General features: G+C 43.2%; 1 protein-coding gene across 10 annotated transcripts in view; it reads right to left on the bottom strand.

The window, feature by feature from the left end:
• The window catches only part of ABI1 (abl interactor 1), a 96,728-nt gene that overhangs the window by 2,650 nt on the left and 78,393 nt on the right, over positions 1 to 15,685 (bottom strand). For 2 of the 10 annotated variants that reach the window (XM_081834431.1, XM_081834433.1), the window contains 5 exons: positions 13,856 to 13,956; positions 11,977 to 12,060; positions 8,872 to 9,048; positions 5,726 to 5,812; positions 2,074 to 2,259 (listed from right to left, as the gene is read on the bottom strand). In XM_081834431.1, coding sequence (XP_081690557.1) covers positions 2,074 to 2,259; positions 5,726 to 5,812; positions 8,872 to 9,048; positions 11,977 to 12,060; positions 13,856 to 13,956 — 635 coding nt within the window. The remainder of the gene's footprint in view (positions 1 to 2,073; positions 2,260 to 5,725; positions 5,813 to 8,871; positions 9,049 to 11,976; positions 12,061 to 13,855; positions 13,957 to 15,685) is intronic. The other 8 variants (XM_081834435.1, XM_081834440.1, XM_081834436.1 and 5 more) reach the window with 5 other exon arrangements.

Here is a 15,685-nt window from a genome sequence, read left to right as displayed (position 1 = left end):
CTGGGAATTGGGGAGAGAGACAAAATTACTTTCCTGTAAGTGAGTCACAAAGGCACTTGAGGTTGGGGTGGGGGCTATATTGCTATGTCAGCCACTTCCAAATCTAACTTGCAAACCAAAATTACAAAAAGGGCAGGTGCACGATAATGGCAACATGAAAAGGACCAACCTGACATTTAAATTGAATCTTCTGTATTCTAATCATAATGCGATCACTCTCTCTACTACAAAGTCCCAAATTCAATCCCCGGTACTGAAAACATGTCTGATGCCTTGGGAAGTGGTGGCAAGTCAAAGGACATAGAATTGTAGAATTGGAAAGGGACCACAAAGGTCATCTAGTCCAACCTCCTGCAATGCAGGAACCTTTTGCCCAACATGGGGCTCAAATCCATGACCCTGAGATTAAGAGTCTCATACCAACTGAACTATCTACCGAGCTACATTGGCAAACATGATTTTGTTAGCTTGCGCCCAGTTCATTTTGAATTCTGATTTTGTCTTCTGCAGCATTAGCTGCCTCTCCCAGTTTGGTGTCATCTGCAAATTTAATGAGCATCCCCTCAATTCCTTCATCCAAGTCATTTATAAAGATGTTAAACAACAACGGGCCCAGGACAACCCTGCAGCACCCCACTTGTCACTTTTTTCCAGGATGACAAGGAACCGTTAATGAGTACTCTTTGGGTTTGGCCAGTCAAATCCACTTAACTGTTACCTCATTCAACTCACGTTTTACCAGCTTTCCCGCTGGTAAAATGGACTTTGTCAAAAGCCTTGCTGAAATTTCCCTGATCCACCAAGTTTGTAATTCCATCAAAAGAAGAAATCAGATTGGTCTGTCATGACTAATTCTTGAAAAAAAACCATGCTGGGTCTTAGTAATCACAGCATCCTTTTCTAAATGCTCACAGACCGACTGATGAATTCTCTGTTCTATTACCTTTCCTGGTATCGATGTCAAGCTCACCGGTTGGTAGTTACCTGGGTCTTCCTTTCCCCCCCTTTTGAAGATGGAGACAACATTTGCCTGCCTCCAGTCTGTTCTCCTCTCACCTGTTCTCCAAGAATTCTCGGAGATAATAGACAAAGGCTTCTGATCATGAAGACAGTTTCTAAGCATGTGGAGATAAACTTGCTTTGAAAACATCTTCAAACCTTTGCACTAATCAGACAAAGATCTAAAGAGTGTGTGCCCCTGCTCCCTTCTCCACTTAACCCTTAGTGTGTTCAGACAAGCACCTAAGCACAGCTATGGTGACACATTTCAAACAGAACAGATTATTTAGATCTATTCCAATCTGGGTTCCAGCCTGGCCATGGGACTGAGTCACCCTTAAGTCACCTTCTGCAGACCTCTGCAGAGAGCAGAGCTTCTTGAGCTCACTGCAGCTTTCAGTACCACTGACCATGATAACTTCCTGGACCTACTCTGTGGAAAGGCAACTGGGGACACTGTGCTGCAATAGATCATGACCAAATCCAGAGGGCAGCAGTGGGGGAGTGCTTTTCAGATCCCAGGCATTTATGCTATGGGGTGCCACAAGGTACTATTTTATCCCCAGATAGGAGACACTGTGGGTGATTGGTTCCCCCACCTAAGAAACTTTTCCATTGTCTGCCCAAGACAAGACTGAAGTTCACCTGAAGGAGCAGGTACACAGTTTGGGGGTGCTTCTGGAACCCGCTTTGTCACTGGGTGCCCAGGTAGCCTCAGCTGCTAGAAATGCCGTTTGTGGACTGGGAGAGCGTGACCACAGTAGTTCAGGAACTGGTGACTTAAAAAAGGGATTGCTGCATTGTGCCCTACGCAGTGCTTCCCTTGGTATAACATCATCTCAGTAATTTGTATAAACAACCCTGGAAGATAGGTCAATATTATTGTCCCCCATACTGCAGATTTGCAGATGGGGCGGAGAGGGGGGGATATATTGAGGCTGTGAGAATAAGGCTTCATACAGGGATGCACGGCATGTTTGCAACGAAATTGGGATTTGGAGGTTAAGCCTCTTGTTTTTAGCCTTGCTGTTAAGGGGCTGATCTGCTGCAGGCACAAGCGTGTTCGCCCATTACCTTTCTCAATATAGCTTTTAGGTGCCCAAGCCGGATCACCGTCTGCATACGGGTCATTGTACTGCACGACTGCAGCCTCCTCATCTTCATAATCCACAGGTGGCGGAGGTGGCGGCGGCGGAGAGTCATCAAACATGGGCATCTCATCAGGAGGCGGCGGCGGAGGTGGAGTTGGACTGTCAGCAACTGGAAAGTCAGTGGAAAAGAGGACCTCTGTTAGGTTTCGTGCAAATGGAAGTAAACACGTGATCAGTGACCCACATCTTCTATCAGATGCTAACGGCATGCACTACCCGTACCATGCACAGATTAGAAACAAAAGCTCTGCGTGTTAAAATGCTATGATAAATGGGCTTTGCAGGTTACTAGCAGCCAGGTAACAACAGGTGCCATTTTCCACGCAGACACTCCAAGGCATCATAAGCGGCACGCTAGCAGAGAACAGGAAGGGAATTCACTCAATAGCTACACATTCCAAGGGCTGCTGAATATTGCAGCCCGTTATCAATCATGTCGTGTGTGGGCTCAAGACAATTTTGTTACTTTTGCTCTGGGTTAGCAAAGTACCTGAAAAACAGAGAAAGAGCCATCGCTAAGAGTCCTGGCTTGGTTATATCCCGCTTTAGCATTCACTGATGTCGATAAGAAGAACAGAATCAAGGACGGAGTTAGAATCAAGAGCCTGACGCAGACCTTGGAGGTCATTTTTGCAGCATCTGCAAGGCATCATTCCATGCCTACCAGATGTTGTCCAGCATCTGCTTAAATACCTCCAGTGAAGCACCCATCTCCCAAGACAGGGTGTTCCACTGCTGAGCAAGTATCTTCTTGATAGGAAGTTTTCCCTACACTTTAGCTGAAATCTGCTGCCCTACAGTTCCCACCCATTGGTTCTAGTCCTGCCTGCCCTACAGCGCACTAGAGAACAAGTCTGATCATCATCTGTGCTCCAGCCCTTCGGGTATTTGAAGACTGCCATCACATCTGCCCCCTAATTTCCCTCTTCTCCAGGCTAGACATACACAGCTCTTTCAACTTCCTCATAGGACTTGGGTTTCCAGACCCGTCACCCTCTTCTGGATCCATTCCAGTTTCCAGAAGAGAGGCCTGTCTCAGTAAACGTGCAAGATGAGCTCCTGCACTTTCATCCTCTAATAAGAAGGTGAATGGTTACCTACTCTCTATGGAGCTTCATTGCAGTGCTGCAGACTAACCCTGCAGGGAGAGAATCCTGCATATTCTCAATCATGTACCGCACCAAACAGATGCCATTCTGAGTAAGAATTTCACAACAAAGTGGCTGCAGCTCAGTTCTCACGTAACACTAAGCTTAATCGTGGCTTAGCATGAGTGCACAAAGATTGGGGCTCCGGGTGAGAAGATTGTGGGGTATAAATAATTAATAATTAATAATAATAAATTTTTTTCCCTGGCCCAACTGCTGTTGTGCCAAATACTTCAGAATACCAGCTGCTAGAGGGTCACCGCTTCCGTGCCTTGCTTGTGAGCATCCTGAAGGCATGTGGGTGGGCAACAGGTGCTGGAACTGCAGGGCTCCAAAATCTAAACCCGGTTCAGAATCTGACTTCAAGTAGGTAAGCAGCAGTATAAGCTGTTGTTGTCAGTGCTGTGTTATATGACAACAGGCCCATCGTCCCTCTGGGAACGTCTGCCGCAAAAGCCACACTGAAATGGATGTGTTTGCTACAATACAACAGCTTTTCCAATGCAAGACTAGACAACGTTCCCAACGGGTTACACCCCATAATTTATTGGTCCAATCCATTGAGCATGAGAGACAGACATGCACATGAAACTGTAACATTTTCCGGACTGGATCCATTTCATATGGAACTGGCACAGGGGGTTTAAAGAGAAATGATGCCCATTCCACAATTTTCTTTAGCTTAAGAACAAAATATAATGCTCATTCAGAATAGAGCATTCTTGGTTTTGTCCAGCTAATGAAAATCTTCATTGCACAAAAGAGCCTCAGTATTGACATGTGCTTTTAAATCAGAACCTCCCTTTCCCTGAAAAAAAAAAGCTTTTCAGCAGATACAGTGATATCACTAATGATACCTCTGTGTGTTTTACGAAACACCCCAAATTCAAGCTAGCATAATGAAGAGACACCGAATAAGGCATATAATAAACTGAAGTCTCAATGTCCCTTTCATTTAATTACTGAGATTTTAAGTGGTCAAATTTTTAAATGGCACTAGTGCCAAATCGTTTTCCGTTCATTCATTCTTTTAAAATGTTGTAGCGGGGGAAATGCAAAACTAATTACTTGGATTGATCTGAAATATGAAATGCATGCCCTGATATTCCATATCTCTAGAATGTCACTGAGCAGAACTCATTAGCCACAGTTAATTTAAGCTTCGTGAAGTGCACTCTTCACATCTGTATTTCATATAAGCCAATACAGGCTCCCTTTGCGGCTTCACGTGCTGGTTTCAGCTTTGGAATGCCCAGGAAAATTGTAATCCATCCAATCTCAACCCTGCAGTTGCAATATTGGCAAAACTAGGGCAGGGATGTCTCAAGATGCACAAAGTGTCAGCTGATGTAATTAATTCTATACTATTGACCAGCTTGCTTAATGTTTGGCTGTATTATTAGCATTGTATATGTATGGAATGTTTCTTGTGGGGTATGGTGATCACTTCTTATATTTATTTTAAAAACTGGAGTATAAAGTAATTTTAAAAAATGCACAAAGCATCTCACTATCACAACCCACTCCTTAAAAAAAAAAAAAACCCAGGGGATTATCAGCACTTCCTTCAACCAGGGTGGAACCTTTCGTTTATCATTTCCAGAAAGCGTTGACAGTATAGAAAAGCCAGGGGTGAGGGGGAAGAGAGGGATATGGCTCAGAGGGCTGCAATATGTTGACGGGATTGGTGAAAACTGGAGAGGCCCACCCTTCAGTGAGCAGAAGTGTTTTCACTTGCCTAATGCCACCATAGGATGACACATCTGAGATATACTGTATTTTTCTGTGTACAAGACGCCCCCATGTATAAGATTGGGGACTCAAATTTAAGAAAATGGGGGGAGATGGCTCAGAGTGTTGAGCTTTTCTTGCAGAGGATTACCCAGAGTTGTTGTGGGTTGCAAAATAAAGGCTTTTTAAACCTTGATGCCTTTTTGTGAGACTCTCCCAAGTCAAAAATATAAGTTTGGGGATTTCACCAGTTTTCATGGGGAACTACCTTGATGACTATGCAGCCTTCCCTGGCGGTGTTTCCCTTGTAGCTAATCTCATACCAAGTCTCCAGACTGCATTTTGAACTCTTTAAAAAGAAAACTGTTTCTTCTGGGGCAAGGGTAACCAGGTGCACACATACATATCCCTTTGAGAAAAGCCAGTTCCAAAAATGCCGTTAGTAATCATCATGCCAAAATAAATAAATAAAAACACCAGAAGAGAAGGCACTCCCCTTCAGTTCCATGTTGGCACTAAAATGAAAGATGGAGTTAGCATCTCACAGAGGAAAGAAAACAAATGAAACGACACCCCCCCCCAAAAAAAACACCCAATAAAGACCAAAGGAAAGAGCCTGACTGTCCAACCATGCATGCTAGGAGAGAGAAAGAGAACCGGCTCTACTCTTTGGAGAAGCTGAGCTGCCAAACTTACTGTTTTCCTGCACCCTGGCCACGAAGCCTGTGAGAGGTATCTGTGGAGTCAACTGAGGCATAGGGGGAGGGGGTGGAGCAATAGAAACTGGAAGCGACACACACGCCATAAACAGGGGAAGTAAACACAGATACAGGAAAAGGAAAACAAAAACAAAAAGCAGCTGTCATTAACAATGGACCACAAAACAAGGTATGCAATGAACAACAGGAATGCACACAGCAGGACCTCCTTCAAAGTTTGCTTTCCCAGCAATACAACCGCTGCTGAACAGCATTTTTAGCCAATTTGCAACTCCATTAAGGGGCGGTGGGGGGCCAACTAGGGATAAGGCTAAAATCCACACTTCCCGTTTCAGAGGTTTCACTTGTTGATTTGAACAAAACTCTTCTTTTTCCTGCTTTAAATCCAGATGTCCTGACATCCTGCAGCAAAATCTTGCAGGAACTGGCAGCTCATAAGGGGAAAGTGCAATTTGTGTTTTAGCAAGAGGATACTTTTCACAGTAAAATGCCATGGGAAAGAGCTCAATAGGAGCTCTGCTTTGCAGCGAGGACTGAAATAAACAAGCCAGAAAACGGCAATGGTTACGGAGGTGATTTGTCTATGGATCCCCACCCTTCTGTGTAAGACTGAATATACTACGTTGTTTAATATTTTTATATTTTGAAGCAGCTTTGCGCATCCCTTCAGGAAGGCTTTTAGGAAAGCAATTTGTTTTCAGAAGAGATGGCTTTTTTTCTGCTGAACTGCAATTCAAGAAAATCCACAATTCAAGTGAACTAGCAAATAAACATGTCAGCATATCCCTAAAAATAAGATGACTTTGTCTCTGCCTATCAGTCAAGCTTCATGGGACATATTTGAAAAGGGCTTCATTTATTCTTGCATTCCAGGGGTATCAGAATGGTGCAGGATGAAGCTACCTGGTTTTCAGCTTCTTACAGCAAGGATTCTGTGCTCATCTGTTCAGCATCGCCAGGAAGGATCCTTGTGGCTGACAAGGCAGTCAAAGAGCACAGAGAATCCTGAAGGCCAAGCAAAGGCCCACGTTTAAAATACGACAATGGCATGTTAAGCAAGCCGATAGCGCTGAATCTGTGTTTTGAGTCTTCTGCAGAGGGACCTTCAGATTTCCTTCCTTCCTTAGGCTCATGGGAAGGAGAAAAGAGGTAATTTAAAGGACTTGTGAGGATAGCCAACAAGGTTTGACTGCGTGTGTTGGTTGCCAGTCTTGCATGTGCATGACCGCAAGACTCCACAAAGTCTGTTGCATCTACATCAGATGGAGACAGAAGTTCTATCTCATTAACAGCCATGCCACCAGTCCTTCAAAGTCCACTTCGCCAGGGCCTGAGCTGCATGCAGAATTAAGGGACCATTTCATCTTTGAAATGAGCTTTGAATACACACCCACCAGAGCAAGCTGTGTATCAAGATGTTGGTCTCAAGAGGAGTTAGATGGGACAGCAGGACGGGGCCAGAATTTTTAGGGGATGGGAACAATTTTATTTTAGCATTTCATCCAATCTAGATTCAAAGCATCTCGAAGGCCCCACATTCAGCACAGTAGTAGAGGACCGGGATCACAACTTTGAAACAGGTTCTAGACTGCCAAGCACGCAGTAATTTTAAACAATGCTGGAATTCAGCATTCCTCTTTTGACAATTAAATCTGAGCGCCGAGTTAACTTTGAAACAAGCTAGCCTCCCCTATGTGCCAGTGTAACTGAAACACACCATGATGGACTGTTTTGAAGAGATCTCACTTCCAGTCCCACCCCCCCACCCCCACCTCCTGAATTCTCTTTCTCCTCTCCCCACAAATGCTACAAATTAGGTCTGTGCCTGGCATGAAAAATGCAGTCCAAGGGAACTGGGAAACCTGGAAGCTATACTGTCAAGACTGGGATGTTAAATCATTAAGTTTCAGAAAAGGATGAAAACAACTGACAAGTTAAAATTAGTGGCTAGAGGCTATTGTTTAAAGCACGGCACACTACTCATATATCGGCCTTGTGCCTGTATTTGAACAAAGGCTTGCAATACAAAAAAAAACACATACAAAAACAAGAATGCTAAAATGATTAGGACATTTCACGAGGATATTTCTGTCCTACTGAAAGCCGCCCGCTGAACGTGACAGGACCGTTTCTCTGTATTTTCACATACTTTACCTCTGAACATGGACAGGCAGCCAACTAACTAGTAGTGCAAATTTAATTCACCATTTCAACACAATGGGCTGGATCAGACAATAGGTCCGTCACCGCATGTTGCAGTACAATGCGTAGAAGGGAACAAAAGTGTTCCTGAACATCTGATGTGAACCACACGTACATGGGGACACTGCATTCAGCTACAGTGCATACAATCCAATATTCAGAGACCCAAACTGCAAAGCTGATCTCCTCCACAAAATATGGTAAACAGTAGTCTGAATCGTGAACTATATGTGTTGGATTGCAAGTGTCTATACCATATTCAAATGTAACATCTCCATATAAACAGGGAGGAACATTAAAGGTGGCTGTCTGAATGGGGAAAGGAGGCCTACTCTTCCAGGTTATGGGCCAGATTTCTAACCTGGCTCCTTGATAATTTATAGTTGATCATAATAGGAACAAAAACACTATAGCTGAAGCTGGGGACAAGGAAAAGGCTAAAAGGGAGAGAAACTAAACAAGATTTTTAGGAAAATCCTTCCAACACCATGGACAGTTATTCAGTGCTGAAGAAAAAAATACAAGTCACATTCACTCCTAGATTAAAAACATATTTCTTTCAAACGAATTATTATCTAGCAAAAATACTGTGTGTATTTTCTAGGCCCAGTTCAGGTGTAACAATCTTGGTCTAATAAAACCATGGCCGGATCCTGATATGTAATCATAAGAGATTAAACCACAGTTTTCTGGTTCAGATGGAACAGGAAACAGTGATTTACTAAACCACAACAGAAGTGTCAAAGCCAAACACAGAACAGATGAAAGAGAACAGAGAGACTATGATGAAGCGTGCAGACTTGTTTCATCTGAACCAGACCTTAGTCACCAAATTATAGATAAATCAAGAGAAATGCAAAGCTATCAAATCACAAAAGCGACCCCAGGAGTTCTGGGCTCTGTAGTAACCCAGCAGCTTACTTGAGTTTTGAGAATAGAGAGGACCGCCATTAACATGAGGCTGAGCAGAAAACGAGGCAGTCACAGAAGGATTCCGCCTAAATCCACCAGAAGAGGCCGAAGAAGTGGTAGAGTTGTGTCGGGATATCTGCCTGGTCATAGTGCCATACTGGGAACCAGGAGCTGACCCAGGAGCAGCTGAAAAGCAGGCACCAAAAGGAACCAACAAAAAGAGATAAGCAAAAATAATAACACTTGGGGAGAGAGTGCAGAAAACCAGGAGGGAGCACATACAAAGCCCACAGCACAGCAAACATATGGAACCCCAAGACCCCAGTGATGAAAATTGATGGAGCAGAAGATTTGGAAGGAGGCTACTTAATGTTGAAGGGGCAGGGCTGAAATTTACTCTTCTTTATTTATAGTTTTAACTTCTGAAAATGCACAATGCTATTAAACTCTGAAACTTCATTAAACTTGATCCTCATGGCTTCCAGAGCTACTGGATGTGCTGCAGATAGAATCCTGTTACCTACACTGAATTCAACAAGTATAAATGTATTGCTTTTTATATTATCTGGACAATAGCAGACATTATTTCTTCCATGCTGTTAAAAGTATGACTAGTGTTCTGAAAAACAGTCTTCAATGGACTAGCCCTTGAACTCTTCTTGTGCATAAAACAGAAGGCATGAGGTCCCACATAGAGTTTACATCATTAACACATTGGAGCCCTCAGTACAAATCCAAAATGTGTTTGATATCTCCCAGGTTTCAGATCAATAAAGAAGGTAAAAACTTTGCCCAAGGGAAGTGCTATAAACAATGATTATCAGTTGTTATCTACTTAGCTATGCAAGTTTTCTCTCTTTGGTAAGGTAAAAGTCCACATTCACTAGTGAAACTTGTAACTCTCATTTGCTAAAGCTGTCTTAGTTAAGACAGTCAGACACATCATTACTTTGAACAGGTGTATGTGTGCCGTAAAGCATACCATTAGGTTATACGAACTCTATTTCACCTAGTATTAGAACATTTACCAATGTTATCTGGGTCAAAGCCTCTCAAGTTCATGTCAAAGCAAAAAGCATCCTCCTGCTATCTGCCTGTTTCAGAGCAGCCTCCCCCAAGCTGATGCTCTACAAATGGTCCTTGCCCATTGCTACCATCAACCATGCTTGCTGGGGCTACTAAGAGCTGGAGTTCAATTGCATTTGGAGGGCAAAAGGGTGGGAAAGCCTGCAGTAAAGCAATCAGCATAACTGTATGAGTAGTGCCTGCATAACTAGTAGTTATTTCAGCTTTTAATGTTTGTGAAATCAAAGGCATGCTAAAGACCAATGCTAACACAACACAAATCGTCAATTCCTTGTATTGTGCCACTGAATATAGAGTCCCAACCAAAACCATTATTCTGTTTATTAGGTAAAAGGTAAAGGGGCCCCTGACCATTAGGTCCAGTCGTGACTGGCTCTGGGGCTGCGGTGCTCATCTCGGTTTATTGGCCGAGGAAGCACGCGTACAGCTTCCGGGTCATGTGGCCAGCATGACAAAGCCGCTTCTGGCGAACCAGAGCAGCGCATGAAACGCCGTTTACCTTCCCGCCGGAACTGCTTTCGAACTGCTAGGTTGGCAGGAGCAGGGACCGAACAATGGGAGCTCACCCCGTCACGGGGATTCGAACTGCCAACCTTCTGATCAGCAAGTCCTAGGCTCTGTGATTTAACCCACAGCGCCACCCGCATCCTTTAGGTACACCTGGTTAAATCAAGAAGGCTCAATCTGTGGCCCTCCAGATGTTGTCAAACTGCAACTCCCATCATCCCTGGCCAATGGCCCTATTGGCAAGAAATGATGGGATCCTGGATCCAAAAGCTTTCAGGGGCCACAGCTTCCCCTCCCTGGATTAAATTAAACATTTCAAGTTAACAAGTTTTAAAAGTTGCACTTTGAGAGTCAAATGATGTGTGGTTTCAAGAAAGCACAAGACTACCTATGGCTAAGACCCACGCTGGTGGTCCAATTTCAAGTTAATTTATAATGCATGCTAAATGTAGTAAAAAGCACTGCTCACCACTTCAGGGCAAGCCATCAAAAGAAGGCATGGTCACCCCAATGTGCTTTATGCACATATATCACATTTATGCAATATATCCAAGGACTTAAGAATGTGCGAAATTGACACATGGTCTACACAAGTTACTTTTGAACACAAGACTGAAGTAGGATCTGTGCCCCACTGAACTGGTTATATTTAATTATTCTGAATACCACATTACCAACAAGTTTTCTGAATGCATAATGTGGATTTGGGGGAGCAGAAAACAGATCACAGGCACTTGCCCATTTCTGGCACACCACCTGGTGCCTGCTAGTTGTTCAGATTCTTGTAATGCAAGGTGCTCTTCTGCTTTGGAAGAGACATACATGCTACATAAACACAAATTAGGCACTCTGGCTTTGTAAATTTAAGCACATAGCAGTGGGCCACAGGATCAGAGGTTTTCTTGGTTTTTGTTTTAAAGGCAAACTGCAAAAATGACTAAAGGTAGCTCACCCCAGCACATAATTTACATTTGGGTGATGTATACGGCAGAGCAGATATTTGCACCCGTAAGGCCCAATCTATGGCACATCCTCATCAAAGGTTCTTGTACAATAAGGCTAGAAAGGACCTCTGCCCGAGACCTTGGGAAGGTACTGCCTAATAGCATAATAGGCCAGGCATAGCCAAACTGCGGTCCTCCAGATGTTTGGGAATACAATTCCCATCATCCCTAGCTAACAGGACCAGTGGTCAGGGATGATGGGTATTGTAGTCCCAAACATCTGGAGGGCCCGAGTTTGCCTATGCCTGTAATAGGCAATACTAGGCTATTTGGAATAGGTGTCACTCCCTATAAAGGCAGACTCCTGTATCTATATTTAAACTTTCAGAGGCTTTCACCACAGAAAAAAATTAGTTGGGGTTAGATTGGTTAAACCCCCAAGCTTCTATTATTGTAGCAGGACAAATGCACACAACACAACCCAGGATGTATACATTCATTAGTTAACAAAGGGAGAGTTGATTAAGTATTTTTGTTAAAGAACTGCAATAATGCCAGCTCTTTCAAGAGGTCTCACCTATCACACTGCCCATGACCAGAGGTGGGGGCATTGGTGGTGCTGGTGGAGCTTCGGGAGGAGGAGGAGGAGCAGGTATGTGTGCTATTAAAATAGATTGCCAAGTCAGGCCTTGATCCAGAGCTTAACCTTTTGACTTATGGTGAAAATGCTGGGCAGATGAAGGTGCCCCATTTACAATGCAGTGTTGGCTGCTTATGAAGTCACTGGGAGGCCGATTCAGCCAAGTGGAGGTCCATTTCCACTCCATCACGTGGCAAAGCATATTTTACCATGCCCATCAGACAGAACTCATCAAAAACCAAGAGAGGAGGAAGGGCAGGATATGGCATCATATCTCTCTGCATGGTTACATGCACTCTGTGGTTGAGTTCCCAAGTGGACACCATGACATCTAGCTTTCCCCCCAACCGTGTGCCCTGTGAATATTTCTGGACTATAATTCCCACCATCCCAAAACGACATGGCCAATGGTCAAGGATGATGGGAGCTGCAGTCGCAAACATATGGAAGACACCAGGTTGGGGAAGGGAATACAGCTGCCTACATCTATTCCACAATACTAAATGGCCTACAACTTCGGGAAGGCTATACAGCCATTTAAATACATCTCACAATACTCAGTAAGAGAGTAATTAGTCAATGGGGGTGGGGCACAAAATATGAGCCTTGGCCCAGATAATGGTCCCGTGTCTGTGCAGACCTGCAATTCCTTACCCCCAGGCTGAATTAACATTTCATCTGACATTTGCATGGAAAGGACCTATGCGCATGCAAAAGAAGTATTCAAAATTTGTTTGTACACCCAAAAACAAGGAAGCATACTGTAAATCAAGATGGCAAGACCAAGAACAATTCAGTAGCAGAAGTCACAAAATTGCAGCTTAGATTTAGTTCCACATTTGTCTGATTCTGCTTAGATGAATGGTTTCCCCACCACAAGGAAGTAGTTTCCATTGAGAAGTAAGAGTGGTAGTCAACTGAGTTTTACTAAGAGTAGACCCACTGAAATTCATGGACCTGACTTGGCTTACTCCAAGTAAAACTTAGTTGAATGCCATCCTAATACATTTCAATCCTCTCCAGCATGTGCTTGGATCATCATGGTACCCCCATGTTAAAAAAAAATTCAACATGATGATTCAGCTACCCTTTGAAAATTGAAGAAAACCTGCAGCATTTCCTCAAGGCCTCTTTTAAAAATAAACTACACCCACTGAATAGACGACTGAATTCTATCTGCTTTTCTGAGGAAATCTGAAAGCTTTTCTTTGATTATAATCTTTCTGTGTTTTCCGGTCCTAACATAGTCCACGTTCTAGGCCCTTCCTAGAAATCCAATTGAACGACAGGGCAATCTACATGGAACAAAGTATTCTCCATCTCAACCCACTTAATCATTTGAATTAGGCAAACCGAGTTAGCGTGAGAAAGAATAATAGTTGAGGAAGCTAATCTAAATTGTGAAGGAAGGTGGTTTATTGCATAAATCCACAATTTTTATGAGGCGAGTTCCCTATTGTGGACGAAACTGCATTTTACCATATTAATGCAGTGCAATTTTTTTGGCATTCAACTCAGGGCTGGAGAACTTGTGGCTCTCCAGATGTTGTCGGACCACAACTCCCATCATCCCTGACTATTGGTCATGCCGGCAGGGGCCGATGGGAGTTGGGAGTCCAACAACAGCATCAACACCTGTGAATGCCCTTTATTGTGCTACTGAAGACTTGAGTCCTATGTGCCTGTCTAGCAAGCCAGTGGGTCCTGGTGGTCCCTTCACTTACTTGCACAATTGAAAACTATTAACTTCATCCAGCACCTGAATTAATCCCGTCTATTACATAGGATATTGTTTAAGGAGCTTCTTGGAAAATACCTTGGCCAATAGTCGGAGGTGAAGGTGTAGGCACGGCAATGGGAATGCCAATACTGCTGCTTCCGCTATTTTCTCGACTGCCACTTCCGCCGCTACTGCCACTGTTCAAAAAATAAAATAACAAAAGGTCCAAGCAGATAGATGTCTTTCAAGAACAATTATTCTAATACATGTTATACTTGAAAATGAATCCAGGTCAATAGTGTGACAAATTACCTCCATTTCACGACAAAGCCAAGAGCTATGAATTAAATCCCCCCCCCCCAAAAAAGGAAGGGAGGGAGAGATCCTTGCCTCTTATTATCATATCAGCAGAGAAGAATGCACGAAATTCTAACAGATACAAATGTAATTAGCTAAGTCATTACATACTCACACAAATCCCCCGTTTCAGCTATCAGAGTATTTAATTAAAAAGTGTAAGCAACTGTTTTGAGAACTAAAGAACTGTTAGCCTAATATAATGTTCCTAAATGGTTACAGGCACCCTAAAGTAATTAAGGGTGATAAATTGCATGTTAAAGGTGTCAAAACATCAGCAATTTGCAACTCTGGTGCCATGTACTCTGGAAAAGGTTTCCTTGTTCCCAAAATATCAGAGTGGCACTACACATTAGGACTGTTGTGAAAAAACACCGGAAGAAGGTAAAGTGTTGGGAGTGTTGGTGAATTTTGTTTAACACTCTGTTCATTAAGCTGTCAGCCAACCTAATGAGAAAGAAAACATATCTCCTAAACACATCTGGTGGGGACAGTGGAGAACGGAGCTTATTTATAGATGTTTAACCTAACAGCAATTCACACCTAAGGACAGGCTTCCCTGGGTGAAACTATACTGGCAGTGATATAACTGGGTAGTGACCCCAGTTTAGCTCCTTAATGTTGTCTGAACAGGGATGCAAAAGGGACAGAGACCCTTTGGAGAAGCTGAGACCTTGATATTTGATCAGAGTAACTTGGTCCTTGTCCAATTTGTAGTTGGCAAAGAAGCAGTTGGTAGAGAGCATCTAGGACCAAGCTGAGACTGTTGAGATGCCCTTGTTAAGTTTGCTGCTGCCAAAAAGTATAACATTACTCCATTTATAGTACTGAAATGTTGTTTTTGCAACATGCCATTACATTTGCTATCACTTTCCTGTTTCATTATTGCTGCTGTTATCAAATTGTTCTTGCAATGGTTGATTTTGTGATGTGTCACTGCTCTCACTGTTGTAGCAGCTTTGAGAAAATGTTTTGTTTTTGCAAAGTCGGCGTGCAAATAAAGTGACAATGATGATGCTATCCGGGTGAGCATGGTCTCAGTCTGGCCCTCCACCTTTGCTATGTATTGGAATAGTGCTGCAGTGTGCTTTTGGGTGAGTCAGAAGCTGGATAAAATGACCCACATGTATGCAGACCAGTCAGATACAAAAAGAAGGAAGTTAAGCACGCTGCCGGCTAACTTGAGAGCCATTGAGACAACAGTACAAAAGAACAAATTAAAAATATACTACCCACTGCTTCCAATTATCCACAAACATCACAAGACAAAGCGGCAAGCAACAAGGATAAAAAAATCATTCTCTCTCTCTCTCTCTCTCTCTCTCTCTCACACACACACACACACACACACACACACACACACACCTACATGAAAGAGAAGAAATAAAGATTGCTACCATGATCAGAGATTATTCCCAGAAAAATTACTGCTCTGCATGCCAAGAATCTTGAACCTGTTGCCATGGCTGCAGCTGAATCCCGTACCACAAACCACTTACATGACACTGAAGAGTCCATTTCCGCTGCCTCAAATAATGAATGTACAAAAAGACATTTATGCAACCGTTT

Source organism: Podarcis erhardii (assembly GCF_964252035.2).
Source record: "Podarcis erhardii genome assembly, chromosome: 12".
NCBI lineage: Eukaryota > Metazoa > Chordata > Lepidosauria > Squamata > Lacertidae > Podarcis > Podarcis erhardii.
Note: the sequence above shows the minus strand (reverse complement) of the source record. Positions and strands in the feature narration are given on the sequence as shown.